General features: G+C 45.1%; 1 protein-coding gene across 1 annotated transcript; it reads left to right on the forward strand.

The window, feature by feature from the left end:
- The first annotated feature begins 11,575 nt into the window (after positions 1-11,575).
- Positions 11,576-20,636, forward strand: LOC144121849 (glutathione S-transferase 1-1-like). Its single transcript, XM_077655265.1, has 5 exons — positions 11,576-11,776; positions 13,035-13,093; positions 13,631-13,772; positions 16,778-16,945; positions 20,363-20,636. The coding sequence occupies exons 1-5, from the start codon at positions 11,636-11,638 to the stop codon at positions 20,531-20,533; spliced, it is 681 nt and encodes a 226-aa protein (XP_077511391.1). The 5' UTR covers positions 11,576-11,635; the 3' UTR covers positions 20,534-20,636.
- Positions 20,637-26,964: the final 6,328 nt, after the last annotated feature.

Below are 26,964 nucleotides of genomic sequence, written 5' to 3' on the forward strand. Positions count from 1 at the left end.
CTTTTGATTGTGGGAGGACTTTTTAGGACTGAGCGTTCATTTATAAACAGATTCCTTGGTGTACACGCAACAGGTATGTTTTGAATGGCTGGAAAAGCGCTGAAAGTTTCAGCCAGAAATCGACCAGTGCTAAGAAAAGAGTCGAGATGAGAAAGTTCACAAAAGCGATTTTGTCATGAACATTTCTTCTCACGCTTTAAACGAAACACGCGAAACAAGAAGGGCGTCTGATAGGAGGAACGTTCGCGCTACGAAATATGTAGCGCGCAATTTGTGCGTACCGAGGCAGCGGCCTTTTTGCATGTCCTAGCATGCACGTTGACGCATCATCAAGAAAGCACTAGAGATGAAAATATTTCAATATTTTTCATGGGTTGTCACAAGAACGAAAAATAGAACCGTAAGAGAACCGTTAGGTAATAGAACCTTTAATTGCAGGAACTCGCAAATGTACGCATTTCTCCGCGCGTATAACACGCCGGCGAGCAACATTAACAGGCAGTTCACTTAAATAGCTTTGGGGCACGACACGGAGTGATAGTGCAAGGAAATTCTGAAATTCTCCATTGACCCAATATATATCTGACCCCAGGCATGACCACTTGTTCGGATATTCTCCAGAAAGGAGCAGTTAGGGAGGGGGGGGGGGGGGGGGGAAGGGGGGCGACTATGTAACGAAGAAAAAAGAAAAATCTCGCTACGCTATCCGGTATGTATTTACTCCAATCTACCGGCGATCTGATCTGACTTCGCTGCCGGCATTGCTGGCCTCAGGACCACGTACTTTATCGCGAATCCCTCCACTCACGCTAACATGCAACGCACGCACGCGCCTGCTTCCTGTCGAGGCAGGGCGACACAGTGGCCCGCCGGGCGCTCCTACAGTTTGCTGCTGCGTGAACACAATCGTCGCATTCTGTCAGCTCTCGACACCGATCTTTGGATCCGGCAGGACGCAGATTGGATCAGAATAAGAATGCGCTGAACGAACGAGAGCCAAAAAATTGCATCGGCGCTTAGCTAATTACAGGGCGACAGCAGTGGAGCTTACTTTAGCTAGCACTACTTCGTACGGGAATAATATTAGCGGTTGCTATCAATCGGTGTTTTTAGGGTATAGTAGATGCTCTCTTTATTTTGTACATATATCAGGGGCTTGTCGAACGGAAATCAATTAACACAATTCATTTATATAACAGGACGTTTTTCACAAAAATATAAATAAATTGGTTATTATTGGTTATGATAACATGAAAGGCGCAGGCTCTGTCTCGCTCTCGGTGGACACCTCAAAAGCGCCTTGGGAAAGGGATAAAGGTGGCAATGAAAGAAGAAAGATGGAAAGCTCGGCGTATAGACGGGCCTTGGATTAATTTGTTACTCCCCGAGGAATGGTCGTGTTTTGCGTTTCTCAAATTGCATTCTCATTTTTCGCGTGCAGCGACTTAAAAGCTAGCATATTCGCTTCTACTCCCTCGGAAAGCGGAAAGTATAAAATTATTTTTTTATTTACTATTTTCAACATACTCGCATATCCCTGGGGGCGGGGGGGGGGGGGGGGGGGCGAAGGTGGTTATAAGAGTAGTTGATAAACAGACATTGACGCTCATTTAAAATTGTATTTATGGGTACTGTTTACAGGCAGAAAAAAAAGCAGGGTAGCATGGAACATATACCGAGACGAAACATCATGAACACCAAATAAATGAAGACCTTCTCTGGAAGCTCAAGAAATTTATCAAACTTTGTCATCGCCGTATTACACTGATGCCGTTCATTCCATTCGCATCCAAATTGCGGGAGAGAGAATAAACAGAGTTATTTGTGGCAGGAAAATCCTTCTATTCTAATCGGGCGCAATCGTGATATTTTCTGCACTTAATAAGCTGTTAGCATTACAGAGCAATGGCAATGCAACTTCTGAGATTCACCTTCACTGCAGCTCAGATGCAGGCTAAAGTAATTTCAGTTTGAGATGATGCCCCACAAGTGCAATATTTTGCCATAACCCGAGCGAAGACGACTATCACTACGGTTGTTTTGCACTCGTCGCGGCATTATACCGCATGTGGCTGGGCTGGCTGGAAACTGGAGAACGTGATTAGGAAACAGCATATGTTGTGTCGCCTCTGCTTATGCTCCGGGTCTGGGCGCTGTTTTCTAATTAATTTAATCAAACAGCCAGTAGCAAAATTGTCTTGACGCATCAAGCGCGTAAGATGGTTTTCTGCGGCTAATGGGTATTTTTAACACCGTCATACGGTAAATACGCTAACTGTGTCCACTACGACAATACGGCAAGCAAACACGGCAGCGGTAGCAACGCCAACGCGTCACCGTGGCTGCAGCACAACTGTATGGCAATGATAAAATCCCCGAATAAATGCAGTTGCCGATTCAGCGTTCGAAATAAAAATTATGGAATCATCATGTTATGCCTTTTTACCCTGCTGATACTGAATAATTTGTTTCCTTGAGATTCTCAATGCGTCTTTTTTCGCCACTAAGTCAACATGCAGGTGTGCCCCCAGTGTGCTGCCTACGCGTTGCACATCAATGTGGCGGATGCCGCAGCGGATGACGCGGTAGTTTTCACTCATAAGAGCGGCGGGAGGAAGCGCATATATCGACAGCCTGCCCTTTCAGCTTGCACCCTCGCCCGCTTTCCTTCACCCGCGCGGTATGAGTTCGCGAGACATCAGCGGAATGTGCAGTTGCCAGCTGTGGAAGGTGTCCTAAAAAGGGCTGCAGCAAAATATCGGTTGACCCGCCGCGGTGGCTCAGTGGTTAGGGCGCTCGACTACTGATCCGGAGTTCCCGGGTTCGAACCCGACCGCGGCGGCTGCGTTTTTATGGAGGAAAAACGCTAAGGCCCCGGTGTGCTGTTCGATGTCAGTGCACGTTAAAGATCCCCAGGTGGTCGAAATTAATCCGAAGCCCTCCACTATGGCACCTCTCTCTTCCTTTCTTCTTTCACTCCCTCCTTTATCCCTTCCCTTACGGCGCGGTTCAGGTGTCCAACGATAAATGAGGCAGATACTGCGGCATTTCCTTTCCCCTCCCCCCCAAAACCAATTATTATTATTATTATTATAAAATATCAGAATCTTGGCGCATTGAGCTCCGCTACACATTGCCTGGCGTCAAAATACCTGCGGGTAACGAAATAAATGCGAAGACAGAGAGAGCAGCTAGAACGCCCCGCACTCGGCATTTTCGCTCACGCAGCAGCTCTAACATAGAGTGGTATCGAACCTGGTTTTAGGCCTTTCAAACAGTCGCGAACTGTAACCTTGCTCGATAACTACACAATCGATCAACACATTCACCTCCCATGTAGATAGTGCAGCATTTGGCGCAAGTTTACGAATATAAGCGCAGTAGTTCTTTTTCCTAGTGTCACTCTGTTCATGCACTGGGACGTGCTTCTAATAATCTGGACTGTGTTACTTCTAGAAATAGTTCATTTTTACAAATACTTTTTTACAGATAGCTTTTTTTTTGGTAGGCAGCTGGCTCTCGGATTTTAGATGTTGTCTTAATAATCTTTTTATGAATAAAATATCGTCATCTTCAGTGCATAACATTAGGCATTAGTATCCTTTATGGGGCTAGTAGCAGCCTAATAAATGCGGCCACTGAAATTTTCACTCATGATTTGTGACCAATTTAGTCATAATAGTAATACGAAATATAATGTTAATATTAATGTTTATTTCGCCACCATGCAGCGCGTGATGGCAGGGTGTCCATGCTAAAAGATGTCTTCTGACAGCTTGACTACGCAGCGGCCACCCGGCCTTGACATTTGGCCGTAATACAGTGGCTTACAACATGTGGTGACCAGTGAGTACTGGCACAATAAACCATTACAAAGTATCGCGGCGTAATTATGCAAAAGCAGACAACATGAAAACAGATAGCAAACAAAAGTGTTCCTCACTGCTACACAGTTCTGAGCGGGAATAAAAAAAATGCGAGAGCAAAGTTACATCAAGTGAAAGATAACACTGCTTCAGTTTGTGATAACTGATGAGTTCAAGAAGAATATGTTTCATACAGATTATTAAACAATTGTGATCATATATTTTCTAGCCAGTATTCACAACACTTGAGGGAGATTGGAACCTCAGTTTCCAACTGGAAATAGTGTGCCGTTGCTGCTGAAGAACATCTTCCTGCTCTGTTTTAACTCATCTTTGCTTGGCAAAATTGGCCTTGAAGCAGTTAGATTTGCAAAAATTACTTAAAAGCTAAGTGAAACTTCCTCTGTAGCAGTGCACTCTTGTGCGCATGCCATAACTGAAGAACAAGGGTGACTGCTGATGGTAGCGGCGGTGCGCTGCAGTGGTTATCGTTCCCTAGTCCAGCTTTTGTGGGCATCACTTATAACTGTGAGGCAGCGGTGAAATATTGTAATATACTGATATGAACATATTGATGGTAATGGCCCAACCTCCCGATGCGTAGCAATGTGTTGGTTTTTAAATGTGTCCTGCGCTCGCACCATCAAAGGGGGCGCGTTATTAGAAATAAATAGGAGGAACTTACAAGCATGCCGAGTAGGGATGTGCGAATATATTGATTGTTATGGTGCAATCTTGCGATGTGCGAGAAATTTGTGTTCATAACCAAGTTAAACAACGGCGCTTGTCCGGAGTTCAGGGCCATGCGTCGGGCTCATGAAGTTAATTAGAGGCATTACAACAGCTGGCGCCGTATTACGGAACGATCACAAATTCCGTCAAAAGTTATTGGCAGTGACGTTAAAATGACAAAACGATGAGACGTCGCCGCGTGACGCAAAGAAGAATCAGCCAATTACAGCAGGGCGGCACCCAGAGAGCATTTATTTGCACGACGAGGGACCGTCTGCTAAATTTTTGTAAACAGACTTAAGAAATATGCGGCGATGAAAATAACTAATATTTTATTTTTCCGAAGCATTGTGTGTAAAGCTGAAAAATATTGAGCAGAACAAAAAGTGTTCGAAGTTGAGCTATTAAATTTGCTGGTGGGAAACTTTTGCTGCCGCGGGGAAGCGCTGGCGGCGGTAACACGTCAAGCTGTTTGCACGAAAGCAGGCGATTCCACGCCGTGTTATTGTTTTTTACGCGGCGTCTGAAACCAAGCTACTGCGCGGTTGACCTATGTGCGCAGAAAAATATGAACGAATGCAGTGAAGGCTACGTGCCTAACGAGCGAACTTGTAAGGAGCGCATGGAACGAAATCGACGAAGACAACTTGTTGAAGTCTGTGTTGTTCGGCTGTTTTGATCGATGACAAAAATGCCAAAAGGTGAGGTGTTGCAGTATGTGACGAGTGGTTATCTGTTTCTTTTCCCTTGGGAAACCGTAGAAGATCGCGAAGTGCGATTTGCTGGGAAAAGTAAAGTGCTTTGCCAGCATAAGCGTGCCTTATTTATATGTAGCTGTGGCACAGAGGTGACCGCGGAAACCCATCCCTTCTGCGCGGTGACTTTGCAGATTGCCTCCAACACCTGCTGCACGCATTTGCTTGCCATTAGTTGTGCGATGCCCACGTGCCCCTCGTTACCAACGGCAGGTTGAAAGCCGCCCATGGCAAATAACCGCAGTGCACATAGCACCTGCCACCGCATCCACATCGCGCTCGCACGCGCAACCCCAAGTTCATCTGAGACTTCGTCGCAGACAGCTCGTCCGGCAAGTCAAACGCGTCTTCGCGCGCCCTACTTCGCCGTTGCTCGCGCCGGCGCAGCCGGCTCAGTCGTATCGCCGCGTACACCGCCGCCATTTTTTGTCGCAAATGCAACGGTCAAACTGACCGCCTCGAGGCGATCACAAAAACTTTCGTTTGCGGCTGCATAATTAGGCGTGCAACGTCATCACTACTGCCGCATCCGTGGCGTAATCTGCAGCCACCCATGACACAAACAAAGCAATATGGCCACTGGCCACGACCGACCGATAGGAGCGAGGCTAATTGATCCGTTCTGACAAGTTTTTGACAATTTTGTGATTTGACCGTTCCGGAATACGGCCCATGGACAAAATCCCTAAATGTGATCGCTGAAGGTGCCGGTTTTGAGGTGTCCTGTTGAGGCAAAGCACCGACCCTCATTCTCCTACGACTGCAAGCTCCAAAATGCACTGATGAAAGAGGTACGTTACCGCTAGTACGGAGTACATCAAAAATCGATTAACCCTTCTGAAAGAGATATTGCAGACCTCTGCTTGATTTTCAGTTTCCAAATACATCGCTCAATAGGAAAATTACAGCCGAACAGGATCATCCTATTGAATGCCTCTCGTGCGAGTTCAAGCACCTACTTGGTTCTTTTACACCGACCGTTGCTTCTGTGCTATCGCGAAAGATGTGTCACGTGCGGTGGCAGCCGGGCGTTTCCGAGATAACGCTTCGCAGTGGAATTTACCGCTACACACCCGAGGCAGACAAGACAAAAAGCCAAACGGATGTTACTGGGCATCGCTGCGGTTGTATATAATTGCAATTGAGATGGAAAAATTATACTTTTCTGTCATGTTTTTAGTGGCTAATATTTAAGGTCACACACAAGAAGGAAGCTCAAGCGAAATGCAGGTGTAAGAAAGTTTATATAATTTACACTGTTTTATTGCAAGTAGCATTTAAAAAGAAAAGACGATGGCATTCTATCTATATAAAATGGCATCAAAATTCTACACACAGGCTGTAGAGAAAATCAACATATGTGTGAATTAAGATTAAGCAACGAGCAATGATTCGCGAGATTAGGCGAGTGTTGGACAGCATAAAGCGGGAGTCTAACTACTAACGAAGAGCTTACCATCTTAACCATGCATTTTTTTAATAATAATGATAATCTTTATTCATGTCGACAGGTATGAAAGTCGAGGGAAAAACCACGGAGCTTGACAAGCCCTCGACCCCTGACACAAAGATATCGGCAAGCAGGCTTTTTCTTTTCACAGAGTTATTTCCTGGCACGGCACAAGCGAAGTTTACGAAGACAATAATACATGTTTATACAAAAATAACATGAAAAAAGAAAACAGGAATAGATCCACAATTATTAAAAACAAGAAAAAAAAGAAAAAGAAATTATAAACGTCATTTGACATCATATACAAAAAGAGCCCTAAAAGATATGACATTTAAATGAAAGTTGTTGTTTTGCAGTATAGTGAAGTGTTTTTGAAGTTGATAGGATAGCATTCGTTGCCCATAATTTGTTCTCATAGTTTCCATATGCCATGGAAAAATATTGCGTGTGTTATGCGTCTGGTTATTTCTACTAAATAAGGCTAAAGTTGGCAGTTTGTGCATATTATTTCGTACTTTCTTCTTAAAGCGCGATAATAACTGAAAGCTGTACAAGGAAAGATTTTCAGTGCATTTAATGTTATGAATTAGTTGGTGGTGCTTTGTTGTCTAGTTATTTGAAATATTCATCGTGTAGCCTTTTTTGAAGAATAAATATTTTTTCAAGATTACCCAAGCACGTTGTACCCCAGACAAGGTTACAATATTGAAGCTGTGAAGAAAATAATGATTTATATAGAAGTTTTTTAATATCGTCTGGAAGGATATTCCTATGCCCATACATTTGCCCTACTACTCGTGAAAATTTCGGAAGAGTGCTGTCAATATTACAATCCCAGAACATTTTTTCATGAAAGATGACACCAATGACACCAAGTGAATTGAAGCTACTTGCAATTTCGATTACGTTAGAGTTCAGTAAAAGATTTTTCTTCATGATTATTTCTTCGACGGAATATAACGGCCTTGGTTTTATTAGAATTGATTTTTAACGCATTATGAGCTGTCAAACACTTAGACGGGAGAGTGTGTCGTAAGCCTTGTCTATTAGGTAATCACAGATATGAGCTGAAAAAATTAGGCTGGTATCATCGGCATAGATAAAGGAAGCTGCTTGGTTGTTTATGTTTACTATATCATTAATATAGAAATTAAAGAGCATAGGTCCGAGTATGCTTCCTTGAGGCACGCCGCAGCAAATTGGCTGTGTTTTTGAATTAAATCCATTTATGCTGACGTATTGCTGGCGATAAGAGACGTACGATTGAAGCAGCTGTAGTGGGAGGCCTCTTACGCAGTACAGTTCCAATTACTGTAATAATATATTACGGTTCAAGAAATTAAAGTCTTTTGTAAAGTCGACAAATACCCCTGCTAAAATTGTTTTGTCTTCAAAGTTACGCAAAATATATTTTTTTGGCGAAGTAGGGCTAATTCTGTGGATCTATGTTTTCGAAAACCAAATTGCGCATCTGTTCTAAGAGAGTGCTTATCGCTTAACATAATTACACGCCAGAGGATTACTTTTTCAAGTCTTTTAGAGAAAGAAGGCAAAATATAAATAGGCCGGTAATTAGCTAAATTGTTTTTGTTGCCGTTTTTGTAAATTACTACCGCTTTAGCAATCTGCATCTTTTCAGGAAAAATTCCTTGTTGCAAACATAGATCGAAAAGATAAGTCAAGAGTGGGGAGATGAGATGTATTACCTACTTGATAGGTTTGATCTGAATTTCATTCACGTCACAAGCGAAGCTGTTATTCAATTCGAGAAATGCTGACACTACTTCTTGTTCTGAAATTGGTTTAAGGAAAAGGCTGTCAGAGATCCGATTTGTCGCATAAGGATAAGCAGCATCAGTACACTGGAAGTGAGGCACGTCTATGAAATGATTATCATTATTGTTTTTATGGCTTATCAGAAACTTCATAATTCTCGACTGTACTTATTAACAGTTTGATATAAGTGTTCTCACTCTTGCCCTTATATACGTGGCCACACCCTATCAAACAAAACAAAAAGCGCTCACAACCTTAAAGTCATTATCGCAGACATTGTTTCAGTTATGTGCCCCAGAAATTAGTGCTTGGATTTTAACTGACTTCTTCCGAAAAAAAAAGAGAAAACGTTACTTTCTTTATTTTTCGGCTTTAGATAAAGTTGAAAAATGATATTCTTCAAAGGAACGGATAGTGGCTCGCACTACACGTAAATTATATGCATGTCAGAATCTCGAATGATCTGCCATACAAAAATTACTTGTGCGTTCAGCGCTTTGCCAAGAAACATACTGGGCGCAATTTAGTCGATATATTCTGTAGACCAACTGTCTTTCTAAGTTCGTCAGTGGCTGTATGAAAAAACAATCAGTTTATAATTGGTGATCCACTTACGGAAGTGGGTTTTTGAAGTAGAAAGGCTCGCTCGCACCAGCAGACTTTGCCTCAGCGGACTTTGCTGCGTTCGTGCAACTTAACAAGACAAGAACCGGTCATTAACTGGCTGATATAGCTGAGGTTGCATAAACATTGACGCCTGACAAAATGGCAAGATTGACCCAGAGGCGTACGGTTCACTTCTGTTATAACGGAAGTCAGGCTTTGGAGTGGGAGAGTCAGCAATGCGCGCTCGCACGGAATATTTCTGGGCCGCCTAAAGTGCTTCTGGCTCACCCTGACCATTCCACAAAGGTTTTAGCCACTATGGTCCTCCCTGGGCAGTTTCGTTCTGCAGCAGAAAATTATGACCGTAATATTGGCGCGAAAAAAAGAACACGTGCTGTAAGTATTCATATCACGTATATTGCTACTCGCAGAGACGATATCTCCGTCCTTCGCCGAGTCTGCAAGTGAAAGACAGGAGGAGATAAAAGAACGGTCCTACGAGAAGACCTCTGTCTGTCGCGGTTTTCCCGGGCTATGGCGGCCTACTTACCCCCTGCCCTCTTCAGGTTCGCTTGCTCTACGATTGGAGATACATGACTCAGCACATGCTATATGTACCAAATAACTCAAGTGATATTTCACAGCGAAATCAGTAAGCATTGCTGACACGTATCGTAAGTGCGACAGCCAGTGAGAGCGCATATTTGAGTACGAAATAATTTATGTGTGCCTCCATGTACGGATATCACGGAGGCACGGAGGCGGATTTGTTTATGGTTTATGGTTTAGAGGGGTTTAACGTCCCAAAGCAACTCAGGCTATGAGAGACGCCGTAGTGAAGGGCTCCGGAAATTTCGACCATCTGGGGTTCTTTAACGTGCACTGACATCGCACAGTACACGGGCCTCTAGAATTTCGCCTCCATCGAAATTCGACCGCCGCGGCTGGGATCGAACCCGCGTCTTTCGGGCCGGCAGCCGTGCGCCGTAACCACTCAGCCACCGCGGCGGCTGGAGGCGGATTTGTTTTCCAGCCAATATTTATGAAGAAATCGACTTGCAAGGCGTATACATCCTAGTTTAAAGCACTGGTTTTATAACAGCAAATCTCTATTCTGGGCTCTTTATTACGCAAGGGGCGTTGCCGTCGTTGGCAGAAGCGTATTGCGTAGCAAATACAAATCTTTGCGCTCATCTACTAGCTACTGAAAATATTCTCAAAATGAACCCGGAGGCGGCCCCTCTAGAAAATGGGCCGTGTGCAGGTCGCGTGACACGTGTGGACGTGGTCGTGGAATCTTTTAACAAGGTGTGGTGAGGGTGTCGGGTTCGAGCATGACTTCTCTGCTTGAAAAAAAAAAGAATCTTTTTTTGCTTTACTACAAATCCCTATATGTGATTTCAGGCCCTGATAGTTTTTTTTACTTTTCTTAAACGATACAAGAACACAGAATTCACGTTTGGATATTTATGGGCAAAACCGAAGAAAACATAGCTAAAACAATTAGGTGTTCGTAAACTATTATTGAATAGAATTCATTGCATCAACGACAAAATCTTAGTAGAAGCGTACAACGCAAGAAAACTTTCACGCCAATTGCTTCCAAGTAATATAAAAAGTAGAACAACCTAGGAGAAATACAGCATGGTCAATAAAGCTATCGCCAGTGCCTTGTCTTCACGCCGCTGCAAGCGCTTTACGAAAAAAAAGTATCAGTTTCGCGAAATCATGAATATACGGCTGTGAATCGGCGGTCAAGGAATTACAGTAAATGTCGGCGACGTCACTGATTAGCGCCTTCATATAAGAAACATTTAGCAGTAATATCGCAATTAGTTTTATTTGTGATGGGTCACTTGGGGCGTATTTCTCGCGCACGTTTTTTTTTTATTTCTTTCAAATTAGGAATGTTTCCACGCAAATGCAACATCCTGCAAACAAAGATCACACCATCGACGCTCCTAGCCGGCACTTCCAACAGCCTTATCAGAAAAGAACCATGACGAGCTCGGCGCCTGACTATCATAACGACGCTATCTATTGAAAGCTGACACAGCTCCACGTACACAGAAAGAACATTCCAGAAACTACTCGTACGTGAGTCTCGGGGCTCGTGACTGTCGCGCCGTGCGCTGATTTCGTTGTTGTTCGTTCAGTGGTCCGTTGTCTATTGGAGACTGATAGTGTACGTTAGGGGGCGGCGCGAGCATTACTCACCCGAGCTCCTTTGGTCAGGGCACAGAGGAGAGGTAGGCGTCTCCCGTTATCAGCCAGCAAAAAACAGCCTGTGCAAAGTGCAGCGCGGCTTATCTAAAACGCAGACGAAAACGAAAAGGAAACGCAGGCGGTAAGGAAGCGACTGGTATAAAGTGTGCTGGGTTCTTCGGCTGGTCGCCACATAGCAAGGAGACCGGGCGCGAGCGGCAGAGGACAGACAACAGACCACGATGGCCGTCGAACTGTACAACACCACCGGCAGCCCGCCCTGCACCTTCGTCAGGGTCGTGGCCAAGAAGGTCGGCGTCGACCTCAAGCTGCACAACATCAACCTCATGGCCAAGGAACAGCTCAATCCCGAATTCGTCAAGGTGAGCGCATTCTACATCACTGCTGAACACAGTGCGGTAGCAAAGCTGTCTGGAGTGCCGTAAACCATTTCTCTTCTTTCTGAACGGAAGCCGGTTAACCCGCAGATGCAAGGGAAATACGAAACAGAGGAAGCGGTTGGCAGGAAAAAAGAAACTTCGCTGCTTCTTGTTCTGTCAAGTTGAAAGCTTCCTCTACATAACATTCCTCCAAAGGAACGCTATTCATAAAAGTGAAAAAATTAGTGCTTCTCTCTCACACTTATGAAACGATCACTGGTGAATGTTCATAACGGGTTGCATTTTATAATACTGCTTCCTGTACAATGGGGCGAGTCAATTTAACATGTTCTTCAAGAAAAGTAGCCATAAAGTTACCCAGACGAAGTGAGAGAATAAAGGTGTATCCAAATGAGAAAGTGCGTAGATCCTGTTTGCCTTTTAGCGCTCTTTTCCTTGGCGTTTCTACAAGTGCTGACACAATATTACGACACTGCGAGCCCTTAAGTAGAGTAGTCTCGAGTAAGAAAGGCGTAGTTCAAAACATCGATATTTGCTTTATTTCGCCTGCAGTTTCTCAACTTTGTGCAGTGCCGTATCGTCCTAGACAGGCAACTAAATCCACAAGTAAGCACCGGGATATTTCGGCGAGGTCTTTATTAAATAAAGGTCGTATCAACCTCCAAAAAAAAATTCATTGCACATTAGAGTAAAGGTTTATTTTTTGGATATTTAAATTTTCTGCAAAATGTTTTTCACCAGTGACATTGTTCATATAGTAAGGACTCTTTCAGATTCTTAAGACGAGAGGTGTCCATGCTGTAAGCAATTACTGGATAAATCATAATTGTCAGGGAGTAGGATCAAAACTACGACAGAACTAGGCAGCACTTTAATATTTATTGGGAGAGGGGGGGGGGGGGGGGGAGTGCACAAAACGTAGAGCCGTGTAGTACACCACATCCATCAGGAGATGGCCAGGATTCGACATTGTTTGCAGAGATAAACTCACTATGGTTACTAACATCACCGGAATATCCCAGTAAATTTCTGCTGTAGAGCGAAACATGGGCTGCAGTTTTGCCATGCAATCTTTTGTGTGCTCTATCGGCTGAACAATACCACCCAAAACCCCCGAGACATGTGCGGAGAATTCCTATTTCAGAGAGATACTGCAAACGCCCTGTTTTATCGCGCCACTAAGTACTAGAGGATTATCTCTCGTTGTAATCAATTCTGCCAATGCTTTGCTCTCTTTCAGCTCAACCCTCAGCACACAGTTCCTACTATCAACGACAATGGCTTTGTTCTATGGGAGAGGTGAGATGACGTCGTTCTAGCATTTATTTTAGTTTTTTTACATATTTCTTCCCACAATATTGTGATTAGCCTTTCTTGGAAATGATATCTAAATTCCATGAAGTTTCAACTGGCAGTGCCTCAATTTATCGGAGAAACATCTTACTTCGGACTATTCCTTTTTACGCAATATAATTCATAGCACCAAACTTGTATATTTAAATATTTGGGATGGAAATCTTTGTAGGCGGCACTTACTGAAAAACTCGTATCGTTCAAAGCAGTCGCTTAAAGCGTTTATGAATTTACTGAGAGGTCTGTCCCGAAACCACAACTTTATCAGCAGAACCTGCAGCCCAGAAATACTTAAAACTAGATTGCACGGTGGGTACACTTGCTTCTTTTTTCTTGTCTGGGGTGAATATTCGGTTCTTATAGGCCAAAAATACCTCGCTAACGATTTTTTGACATAAAAAAACCCTCCTTGCTTACCTGGATTATTTACTCAGTCGAATCTCTAGTTAGTTCTCGGGAAACTAATACCGATGATTTTTGCAGTCGAGCGATCGGACTCTACTTCGTGGAGAAGTACGCCCCAGAGAGCCAACTGTACCCCAAGGACTTGCAGCTGCGAGCCACAGTAAACAGGCTCATCTTCTTCGAGTCCGGCAGTTTCCTCCCAGCACAGATGGCCTACTTCGTAAGTGAACCGTTGGCAACAGGCTTCTTCACATCAAAACACTCTACACTCTTCGCTCAGCTCTTTTAGTTGCTGAGAAATTTAGCAGTGCAGTAGGAACCTACAATTGTAATTTTCGAATATGGCAATTTTTGTCATTTACATCAGGGATTCAAGCAAGGACAGCAAAATCTGCGTTTCATGACGATAATGACGACCACAGATCTGGAGATTCTTCTGGTGATACGTGTGATAAAAGGGACTAATTCAAAATTTGTCTGTACAATTTCAAACCTAGCTAGCCATAATCTGTGTTAAAGAGTAATTCATTTCCCTGTTAGTAGTTCTGATAAAGAACACAACCTTTGGGCAGCACAGAAAGGAATGATGACAGGCCAAGGGCCTTTATTCAAGGACTCGCAGTATTACTCAAATAAATAAAGATTTTTTTTTCAATATTCAAAAAAAATTTTCTTCATGTCGGTCATCAAACGTTACTAGCACAAACAACCTTTTTTGAAAGCGTTGTGCGGCCACTTCGTATCGACGAATGCTTGAGAATGAATTTCTTTAATTTCGTTACATAGGACACTCAACGGACTGTTGCACGATTATAGAAGAAATTTGTAGCATATCTAATTCGTGACTAGCACTGACTGTGGCCTCCACCTTTCACCATATATCCTAGCGTTGTTGCTACCTACGAAAATTTTTCTGTCGTCGGCGTTTATCGATGCAGCTGTATCAGGCTCTTAGCAGTCTCCACAACACGGTCTTTTTTTCTAACCTGGTGGCATACCCCTCGTGTGGCTGGCACGCCCGGAACTGACGTACAGACAATAGCTCCGGTAACCAGAGTATTGCACGTAACGACTCCCTTTCTAAACTTGTTATCTTGGGTAAAGGTACTGCGCAAAATAATACAAACATGGACGAGAAAGGCACAAGGACGGGCGCAGTCCATGTTTGTATTATTTTGCGCAGTACCGTTACTCAACGATGTACGACCGACTCGCCCAACAACATGCACTTCTGAAACTTGTTATCTTGGCTTCACAATGTAGCGCGGTGGCGCAATTATGGCAACATGTTCACGTTACTGCTTTACATGCGCGTGTGGTGTTGGCAAAAGTAACCATGTTAATATGTTGTCCTGTGGTAGAAGACCAATTTCATCGGTCTCATTTTCAATTTTTTTAAGCTTTCGGTGCTGGGAACTAATATTCCTTATGAGCCATGGATGCCGAGAATCAATACGGGCGTGAATACATACCATGGTTTAAAAATCAGAGGAAAAAAGCAAGAATTATCTCCGCCACATTCTCAGGACCACGGCTTCCGCTTTCTGCTCGTTTAGCGGCGCTTGCCGACTTAATGGGGCACGTTGCTGCTATAGTAAAGAGGTAACACATGCCCGCTTGCTTGTTTCCGCCAGCCACTGTCGCGCGTCAAGCGTCTGCACATTCGCTTCCCGATATAGAGCTGCGAAAAGTATGCGGTCACAGACAGCGGCCCTACCTGTACATTTTTTTTGGCTCTCATACATATTGCGTTTTTCTTGCCCTTAACTCTCCTCTAGCTGCTTTAAATAAAGTCGTTCTCCTTTCCCTGTCGCGTGTATGACCACAACTGTGGTGCGAGCCGGCTATTCTGCCTGTCTTTCGCACCACCCTGGAGCCTAGAAACACGGTCACGAAGGGACGCTTTTCGTTCTCTGGGAAAAGCAGTTTGAGTGCTTCTGAGGGTGGGATTTCATTTTCCGCGAAATCTGTTTTCATTCTCTCGTTGCTTAGCGCGTTGAGTACTCGCTCCAGTTAATTTTAAATATATGCGGGAAAGAGCCAATTTTTTTTACTCTACTTTAATGCTGTCCATCGGTAGCAGAGACGTAACATGCGAAGCTTTACGCCCACACCACTGTAGAATGCACATCCTAGGCAGCCCAGTTTAAATGGCCAAAGGAAGCGCGTTTTGACAACCGTAAAATCCACTAGAATAGAGCGCAGCGCAATGCTACAACAATTCAACTATACTTTACTCTACACTACAGTTCACTGTAACGCTTTCAGTTAAGCAGACTACAACTGCGCGGCTGGAAACATTTGTGAAGCTAAATCTGTAATAGGCGATAATACGCCGACGTGGTTAAGTCCATATGTGTTGTACCTAGAGCACACATTAGACATTCGACTAAGTATAGGCTAGCGGGAACGCTAGAAGGACTTCTTCCGCAGTAAACGATGTCGGCCTTGCGGTATAGCTTTTCTTGTGGTGCCCTAAGAAAGTGCTATTTGGCAAGAGGGATGTGTAAGTGCCCTAGGAGTTCACGTGACCATAAGTGGTTTCAGGAGCAGTGGGCTCAAATGGAGGGAGTAGGGGTGAAGTAGTGCACCTGCGCAGTTACTCATTTGCTCCCAGAGGCGCCACAAGGTGTCAGAAAATATAAATGTGATTTTTACTCCGTTAACACATTTTCTACACATCGTAATTTCTGCGGATTTCTTGGGCAGAGACACAATGTTAAAGAAGAAGAAAAGAAGGCAGAGAGGAGAGAGAGATGAGGAATTCGTCCCAAGCGGTTCACGCTAATGAAATAGGCATATGCCAGCGGGATGTATACACATATTGCCAAAGAATCAGTGAGGGGATGAGTGGCGCCACTATTTCAAGGAAATTTCTTCGAGTTCTTTGTCACGCAATGCCCTTCTTTCACTGTTTTCACACGACGGCATATTATCGCAAACTTCCGTAGCTATTTTTAGCGGGGAGGCCAAACAGGAAAGGAAACAAGAAATTGGGCGACTGTCGCGACCACGTGCACCTTTGTGTACTCTGTATCGGACAATGACAGCATGTGTGGGCAGTCTTGAGATAACCCCCCCCCCCCTCCGCCCCCCGTCCATCTGAAGTGTGTTTATATAGTCGTTGTGTACGGACACCTGAGTCAGCGGAGGGGGTGGGAGGGACGTGTTATCCGATGCGCGTGTTTGGCGTTGCCACAATGCGTTCTTTCCGGCTCTACGCAGAGGCCAAAGTGGTTCAAAGGCCAGGAGCCCAGCGCCGACCTCAAGGAGGCGTACGATAAGGCCCTCGCCACCGCCGTCACCCTCCTTGGAGACAAGAAGTTCCTGTGTTGCGACTACGTGACGCTTGCCGACATCGGATTGGCCTCATCGCTTGGAGTCGCCATTGAGGTGTGTGCGGCCTCACATTTGCTCCGTTGTGCAAGAGCCAGAATAAGAATCGTGGCTGCCGCATATTAAGCGCTGATATATAGTACCGGACTTCGGAATTATTTTTTTACATGGGAGATCTGGCCATCTTTGTATGTAGTGCGTGTACCCTAACTTAGGCTTTACAAAAGAAATTTATTTTTAATTGCGATTTAATTGCGATTGCATTTTAGGCGAGCGCATCTATCTCAATCGTTTGAAAGACGTAGTCTTCGTGTTCGCGCAAGCCACTGGTAATTACAGTGGTCAGAATTTTGGTAGCCGCAACCAGACGAGCCATAGACGCTTTTAGTTTTTAACTGAAATTTAATCAAATATCGAAAAGAATGCCGGCGACCCATGCAGCTGTTTTCTCTTTCTAGAATATAAATTCGTTGTTTGTACAGCACATGCAATGAAATGTCTCACGTAGACACCATCGCCAACAATGTTATCAGAAAACCGGCGCTTCAGCAGGAAGTACCGAGTACCCATTAGCCCAAACTTTTTTGTATGCCCTTAAGTACATGACAGCAAGGCGTTATCAGGGGTTCTTGAAACCTTGAAAATTGTCTGACAATTTATAGTACGACATTCGCAGCAGCGAAGGGAAGCATGATTGTGCGGTGTTCAAGACGGCACGACCAAACTGACGATGGTCTGAAAACAACTGCATAATTTTATCATCGAATTTCATGAGATGCTACCACGCGCGTAGCGTCGCAATGAAAACGTTGCACCGAGTGTGAGCGAGCCCAAACGTTCACGGCAATGGGGATGACACTATGGCCTGCGTCGAATGAGAATTCTAAAGCGCGCTGCCTATCGCTGCGGCCTCCTTCTGAGCTCACATTGACCGTGCTTTCTACGGACAGCCATTGTGCGCTGCAGGCAAGTTGTTTGCTAATAGCTCAGCGTACAAAATGGTTCGCTGGTCCTGGGGTGCGGTGCTTCGAAGGCAGGTGGAAAAGAAGGCAGCTTCGCTTGGGAGCACACAAGTGCCATCCTGCTGGGAATGAGGAAAGTAGCGAGGGCTGCCCGCGGCGCGGCCGATACCAGCGTGTCGCGCTTTTCACTTCTCACCGCGGTGCCGTCGGTTCCCGGAAGAATCGGCGCCACCCGCTGCGCTCATTGAAAACCGATGTGGTCTGCGGGAAGCATCCCTCTCCCTCGGAGCGCTGTCGTATTTGGCTGCCGGCTGGTTTATCAATTTTATTTCCGCGTGCGAACTTACTTCACTAAGTGCAGTGGTCTTATGGGGAAGTGTTTCTGAACGAAAGACTAAACACTAAGTGAACAGACTTAACCGTTCGCTTTTGGAAAGGCACCCCTTTTACAATGGCTTGTTGACTCTTTGAGGCTATGCACTTAATTGGGTCCTTATGAGCAGTGTGATTTTAGAGCACTTCCGCGTTGTATTTAGTGTTCTACAAACTGCCTCTAATTTTTGCCCAGAATAGACATTTTGCGTCGTGTTATTCTCGAGCCGCTTCGAACCAACCTGGTCGCGGTGGCAGTGCATCATTACTTAATGCGTGCATCAAACGCAGCCCATGCACTCGTTTCGAAACTTTGCCGGAAGCGGGAGTCCCGAGGAAAGCTGTAAAATAATTAGGTCAACCAGCTGAACTAACCATAACCGATATGCAACGCAGTTCAACCCCAGTCATTGATATCGATGATCAAGCTCTTCACGTCTATACGAAAAGTGCTCGCCATGGCACAACTCAGCCATAAGTGGAAAATTGTTAGTTCAGATATAGACATACCTTTAGGCTGTCAGCCGCATCGTACTTCAGTTTTCCCTTCAGGCCGCAATTGTTGTTAGACGCGGAATATGCGGCCGCCCATTGTAATCGGCTTCAGAGAAGAAATGAACGAAACCCAAAAACAGTTAGGATACAAAATGCTCTCTCCACGTGAGTTATAAAGGAGCTCACACTGAACGGGGTTTATGTGTGGCTTGAGGGTAACACGGCACACTGCACAACAGGTGCCTGAAATCTGGCCAGGGAACGACCAAGAAGCGCCGACAACAAAAACGTGCTCATGGTTTATATTGTGAGGTTCTATCGCAATCGTGCCATTCAGATCACTATCCAGGCTGTCTATCAAAATCTTTGAGCGGTCTTCATTATACTGAGCGCAGTCGGCCTTGTCTTTGACCAGATGTGGAATACTTGATTTCACTTTTACTCAGAAAGGAGCACTGACAATCTCCTTGCATGTATTTACAATTTGCTCTACATTTGTACTTGATAAGTAAACCTTCGTGTGGATTCTTCCTCTGACAATGCAGGCAATGTTTGAAGGCAGATAATGTGCGCGCAGTTTCTTATTTTTTGTTTTGAAGTGATCACAGAGAATTAATTTGTGGTGAAAACGAACGAAAACCCAGTTTTTTACAAGACCTAACTAAAGATAACCCCTCAGACGTCAAGCTGAAAGAATATAAAGAGGTTATAGGGCCAACTTTAGCATACGTAAGCACATCTGAGATCCTAGTCAGCAGTATCTCGTAAGAAAAAGAACAAGAGTAGTGCGTTCAGAGATTTTCAGTTAGTATTATACTCTTATTTTGTTCAAAGAACGCAGCCTGTAACAGGATTTTTTTATTGGCACTGCTAGCGATACTGGCTGCTCGGAGAATAGCCAGGTTTCAGAACTTTGATTAAATTTCCAACAGAAGCTGTAATCGTATTCTAGCTTGAACTTTTAGATCCATAGAAAACGTTTTTTTTCTTACTATTGATACCTATGAAGTTATGTCGTACGTATTTAATTTAAGTCATTTTACGGCCAAAAAATTTCACACTGAATAAACCTTGACGAACGACTTTTTCGAAAGAGCAATTTATTAGGAAACCCTTAAATAAACAGACCTACACCTTTAAACGATTGGACTGCTGGTGCATTCCCTCCCTGCAATAGTTTGGGAGAGCTGCCAGTGTTGAAAATTATATCTTAAAACCGCACTGATACTGAAGCAGGCATTAAGGGCTCCTAGTTCAGACTCCACGAAATCAATAACGGCTTGTGCATCAATAATCAAGTACATGAAGGGCCATCCATAAGCACCCTCTGGCAAGTCATATGTAGCAATGGAGCGTGACCTCAGTTCTGAACAAAATCACTTGTTTTCTTTTTTTTTTGCTTACAAGAAGTCAGTAGGAAAACAGCCAGCAGTCTTTGAAACCATACCGACTGCAGGTTTCTTTTTTATGTGCACTGAAATATTCTTTCCCTCAAAATCTTGACTGCTCAAGGCATATCATGAAGCCAAAAAAATTGAGCAGAAATATGAACTGAGTTGTTGGACTTCAGTCAGCGCTTTCGGATCTGTAGGAGGCAGTGGGATTTAGCGTCGTCGGTAAATCTGCGCCGTTATGTACCGCACAGGGTTCCGAGTACGAGGGTCTGGACAAGTTCCCCCAGCTGAAGGAGTACTACAAGCGCTTCAAGGCTGCCGTGCCCGAGTACGAAGAGGTGGCCTCCGAAGCCCTGCGGCTCATCCGCGATATGGTGCAGCGCGCAAAGAGCGGCCAGCCACCCCATGGCCCCCCCAAGTGAGCGACTGCGCTACTACGCAGTGACCCCTGATGATTGTGCGTGCGAGGTGATGACGATGCAGTGAGTTCGTGTTAATAAAGCTTCGGTTGAGTGACCCGGTGAACCTTACTTCCTCTTGTAGTTCTTACATCACACCCGTTGAAGATGCTGTGCACGACAACTGTTTTGGTGCGGCGATTACCACATCCTCCCAGTTCCATCCCCCCACCACGGAGCAAGGTGAAAGGCCATAGCCAAGCGGGGATCCACCTTATGGTTATCTCCGGCCAAACAAGCATCATTTGAACTGACGCGAGCCCCTAGCCAGGTCGCGCGACTGCGATAGCTACCGTCACCGCCAACCTCGGGATGAGATAGCCAGCGCGACTCTCCAAAGCCGAAACAGCACAGCGGACGCCCAGGAAGTAGCAAACGCGCTGGGTTGGAATACGCTCACACAACCGAACAACTATGATCATGAGCGACTCGCAGCAAGCCTGCAGGGCATAGCAAGGTGATGGTTCGGGCTAGTGGGTATGCGTGGAAGGTTAGCGCTTGTGTTTGTCCCCTGTTTTGTTGCTGCGCTATGGATCATAACTGCAGGGCATACCTCAACGGAAACTATGCCGGGCGATTGCGCACATCATAGCAAATCACACTCCTGATACACACCCCTGCCACATTATTATGTGGATAGTAGCGCACGAAGGCATAGAGGGCAATGAGGCAGCTGACAAGATAGCTTGCGGCCAAACATTCTGATCCCTGTCGCAGTCCGCTCCCGAACGTCCATCCCCACTTCCAGGAAGACAAAACGAAACATCGCCGACTTAATCGCAAGAAATGCGTAGCCCCCCCCCCCCCCCCCCCCACACACACACACACACACAGACCTCACTCGTCAGAAGGCCACCATTTGGTGAAACATGCGAACCCGCGCACTGGCCAACCTAGCTCGATACAATATGATCTAGCCCGCGCAATTCGCCACTAATGCATGCCAGGCCTGTGGATATATTTACAACACCCTCTACACGGTTTGGAACTGCCTGGCGCAACTGAAAGCATGTAATCCTCAAGAACTCAGCCATGAGCCGCGGGAGTCGAAGCTGGCTCACGTCTGTGTGAGCCTCTGTTCAACCATGGTTTCCCGGGCCTGGACGAGCTTCTCGCGTAATCCCTCGAAGCTAATAAAAGTTTACTCTCTCTCTCTCTCTCTAACTCTGCTTACGAAAGTGGGCTAAGATTTGCACACCAGTCTGGTAATCGCGTATCGGACTGTAACGAGTTATAAAAGCGTAAACATGAGCATAGTCCTTCAATGCTTAGTCTTTCAAAAAGCATTGAAGGGCTATGGCACGAGCAAGCACCTAGTGGCTTTGGCGTTACGTGCTAAAGGAAACAGTGCGATGGGTTTTGTTTCATTGTTTTCTTGAAGTTTGTTCGGACAATGCAGAATTCTTGCCCTTCGGTCAGGACATTACGAAAGGCATTGTCGTGCTGACTGAGTTTTCGGTCCCCAGTATTATTTACATATCTAGCGCTACGTTTATGTTTATAGGAGGAAACACCACTGAAACGTTCGGATTTCTAACGACCTCAAATCGTGTTCCCGGTAAGGCAAGTCCGGAGCAACGACGTAGGGTGCGCTTTCTGCAAAGGTAGTGCACATGAACACTTCTGGAGTATTGGGAAAGCGTCCGCAGTGAGCGTGAAAACGAGACAGTACGAATTTCAACGAAACGCAGTGTCCCTTCGGATTCACTCCCATGAGGCACTACTCAGATGTGGTCTGTTTATGCGCTGTTTGAATAATTCCTTGAAAGCACGTGAAGGAAACTGGGCGAAATGAAGAGATACAAGCAGAAACGATATTTTCTGCAAACACTACTACTGCATTATCTCTTTGCAAAAAAAAAAAATCAAGAAAGCCTGCTTGAAGCCAGAACAAAGGGTGCGAAGTGTTCTCCCACTAAGGTTTGGGTAGGTTTCGTTCCCCGACACGTCCACTTCTACGAAATGCGCATGGAAAATCTTGGAGGGAATTCAAGGAGCATAGCCTTCAACAACTATTGCACGGAGCACTGTTTAAATGGTGGTTAAAAGCCTCCCAACTACATTGTCAAAGCTAATGCCCGATCCACGTAAACAATCGTAATAAAACGCCAGGTAAGAGCAAGTAAATCGTAACAGCAGAAAATAAGAGAAAAAGTATTGTTTATTAAAAAATTTATGCATATGGGTACTCGAATGCTTACTGAAACAGTATTTTACGAAGAGTGCCTGACCAAGCATCCTTGCTCATGGCCATATTAATGCTTTCACAGGTCGTGCCTTGGCTAAATAAAATATCGCGCACGAGAATCCTGTTGCACAAAGTGACGGTACTGCAGTGATCAACTATATGGGCGCACGAGGCTTTTTTAGATGCCGCGTTTCCTATAGGGAAACACACGTCTTTTAAGCATTACAGACGTTGCGTTTCATTCTTTGTCCTTTCATATGCGGTGCTGAAGTTAAGACGTTCTTCCACGACAGTCTGTAGCGACCCCGACAAACACGGTCACATTAAGATAAAGAAGTTGCAGCTTGCGCTCCTACGCTCCCAATAAACAAGCGACAGGTGGCACTTCCTCCTTCTGCCTCAAGGGTTTTTTTTTTCCTGAGATCCACACGAATAAAGCCTCGCTGCATCTCGTTCCCGCAGAGGAGCTCATTTGAAAGCGCGAGCTCCCTGACTCATATGGAACACCCTGAGAGATCATTGATTTTACCAGTTGCGGAGCTCATCGTGCAAGTTACGTATCGAAACATTTGGCATTATGTGGCTAACATTGAAAGTATTGCAAACAGTCTCGCCCCCTGCGTCGTTCGGACGAACTACTCAGCTCTGCCTAAATACATGTGTATTTACTCACACGTGTCGCTGCCGCCAGTAAAACTTCGCGAAGTATAGACGGTTTGAGAAGGTGAATATCGCAACTGGTGGCGATCTAAGGATCTGTACAACACTCTCGTTTATAAAAAAAACCTATCGAATAAAATCCGCAGAATGTGGGGCCGGTACTATGTTTCAAAGACACTCTTGTTCTCGCTTTTGCTGTTTTTATAATTTTGCGGTGGTTAAAAATTGCGCTTCATATCTTTTGCTCCAAAATGTCGTAAAAATTGTACATTTGCTTCAAGCGGCGCCAAAAATGCATTTTTCTCGTCGCATTTTGCGAACTGAAAGGCTTAATGGTGAGAATTCGCTTTGTTCTTTAGCCTCCATCAATATACGATGAAACAAAAACAACATTGTATAAAAATGCAATAAACAAGGAAATTTGTCAGAAATCACTACTACTGCTAAGCAATTTCGAATTCATTTCGCAGTGTCATCTTTCTTCATATTCCAATGATGACACACGTGACAGTTATTTTTTTCACATAAATCTCACTGCGTTTATTGGATATAAATTCGGCTTACCTTAGAGCATAACTATTCATTGCCAGCACAAAAATAAAAATATGAATTTGGTGTTACACCAGCATGTTTTAGCGTAAGATAAAAACGGGCATTTCCGCTTTAGCGACTTTGGAGAAAACCTGAAATCTTAACTACACGCATCACCATATAGCACGTCTATCAGTTCCTATGCTTAATCATGTCTGGGGTAGTTTCCCTTTATTTTTTTTCAACTAGGGCAACTTTCCCGTACTGCACTTCCACGCCAGTTTTCAGTTAACATAGGCTTTAGCAGGTTCTATGCAACTTTCCAGAAGTGTCCCCACATAACCTCCGCGTCTGCAATTGCCTGGCACGCCTGGTACAGATGCAAAGTACACGAATACGACGTTATTGCGGTGTTTGTTCCGCATAACTGCTCCCTTTCGTTGTAGCACACCACACAAGAATACCTTGCAGTAGAATAGAACAAAGATCAACAGCTACAAATATGCCGTAGACATTGTTAGCTCTGAGAGGAGGTGCTTCGGTTGGAGGTTGCTGCAAAATTACATTTTCGCAAAGACAGTTTTAAGATAGAAATCGGAGCTAACATGACTGTTCTGACTTCACGGGCTACGGGATATGAAATGGTTCGATTATAAGCGAGCATCATGCGGAATAACTATACATAAACTCTTGTTCGAGTGGGTGTATGTCTTCTTTTCCGGCAGAGTGCTTTCACGCAGTAGCGTCACATGGATAATCGGCAGCCGGTGCAACTGACCCGCACGTCAGCCCCTCTCTTTAACCGCACTAAATATCCTGATGCTTTACTTCGCTGTGCAGCTCACTCTGTAACATGCGTTATATATTCCAGTAACACCACTTGAACAACAAGAAGGGTTTTGAGGCGGGCTAGTTGGGGGATTTCGTTCATGATTGAACTGCGCGAAAGAAACGGGGACCAAGAAGAAACACGTACACACACACAGCGCAGACATTTTTTCTTTAAAGTAGGGTTCTTTGGTGGACGTTCACTTACAGTGCGGATGAGGCTGTCAACTCCGTCGCCGATAACACGTCCCTTGACTTGGTTTGTTGTGCTACGGGCAATATGTCGCACTATAGCTAGAAGCTCAGAGCGGTCGGTCCTTGGTTCAAAAGAGAACTTCGGACCCTACTCCAGGAGGCTCTGTATATTACCAGGGATGTTGACATTGCCTTCCACTACGATCGTCCTGGCTGCATTGCTGGTACGCATCCGAGAAGGAAGCTTAAGCCTCGCCTGGTGCCATAGAAATTCGGTGGAACTGGCAGCCATCTTTTTCAGTTGTGAAAATCATCGGTTTGCCACGATGGGATCTTCTTTTTCATAGACAAGAGCGCGCAGCCAGTCAGTGTAGAAGCGCACTTGTCGCCAACATTCTGACTTCATTATTTTGCTCATTCTTCTAGCGTGACCCCATGAGGGTTCAGGCGTGCCCAGCATGGCTTGAACCTGCGGAGGAGGGATCTTCATCCTCAGGTAGTATGCTAGAACCCGGGAACGGCATGTGATGACTGCTATGAGCGATGTACAAAAGGTTGCAGCTTGATGGTTGGATGCAGAACATAGAATAGAGCCCATGGTAGGAGAAATATATTCAAGAAGGGTTTTGAGGCGGGCTAGTTGGTGGATTTCGTTCAATCATGAACTTGAACAACGCACGTGATGAAAATAATTCCACATGAATATGTATTTACAAAAGCGGAAATACATAACGAGACTGCGTCTGGCGCACTGCAAGCGCGTTAAGAAAGTCCGCGTCCGAGACTTTCTTTTCGACGAAAAGAAAAATAAACTTGACTTGACTTGACTTGACTTCCTACAGGTTCCCAAGAAATCCATGCTGCTTGCCACACATACCGGATGCCTATAGGCAAGCGTGATGTTGCTAAACAAAGGCGGCGCGTTGGTCAGCAGCGACGCGGAGTGTAGGAAAAAACGAAGGATGCGTACATTCCTCCATAGAGTTTAATAAAGCAGCGGCGCTGCACTTCATCCAACAAGGAAAGGCGCAGGAATGCCAGGAAGGTGAGTTCTCGTACTTGGCTTGTCTCGCTCTGAGCACTGAAGGTTACTGTCCGCAGCTGTAGTGCTTTTTTCTTTGCGCGAAGAGATGCACCGCAGGTATTCCAGGTTGCTCTCATCTGAAAACAGCCACCCTGCGTTCGAATCTCATGCACATCTAATATCTGGAATAAACATCTCATGTTCAGAGGACGACAGAACGCGAACGAGTTGCAAGGGCTGCTTCTTGCACCGTTCGCGGCGCGACTGAAGATCAACCGTGCGGACTCAAAGACGCATAGATCAGATTTTCAAACAGGCATGCAAAGCTAGCCGAGATGTTGAGCCGTCGCCGAAATTGTCGCGCTCCGTGGCCGCTGTCCATCGCTTTCTCTCCTATCTCACCTCAGCAAACTTGTACCGCTTCCTTCCTTGTGCCTTTCGGTGCAGCCAGCCTTAACAAAACATGCTAGCATACTGCTAATGACATTTAAATACCTTAAAGCTTGAAGAACCGAATGAGGATGGTCCCATCTTTAGATTACAGAATGAAATTCACTGCTATTATTAGTGCTGCAGGATCACGATGACGTCACGGCTTGACGCTTCGCGGTAAGCATTCATTGTGAGCATGCGAACACATCCAGCTATAAACATTATCGCAGGTGATGCTATTTACCACGCAATAGATAACCCTCTATTAATCCTACCTCTCTAACGAAAGAAGCACTCCTAACTAACCTAACGAAGCCCGAGTCCTTCAGGCGGCGTATGTGCCCATTGTACCCTTATACATGGACGTAGTTCTTCCGCGCAATCTAAGTCAGGTGGAGAAGGTCTAGCTGAGGCAGGTGGTGCTTAGAGTGACTCTTACACTAGCGGTTCGGCGCCAGTGGCGTAGCACAAATGTTACCACCACCTGACCGCCGGCCACAATGAGCAGAACCTTCCTTTGAAACTGGCGTGCATGCG

This window comes from Amblyomma americanum, chromosome 2, assembly GCF_052857255.1.
Source record: "Amblyomma americanum isolate KBUSLIRL-KWMA chromosome 2, ASM5285725v1, whole genome shotgun sequence".
NCBI classification, from domain to species: Eukaryota; Metazoa; Arthropoda; class Arachnida; order Ixodida; family Ixodidae; genus Amblyomma; species Amblyomma americanum.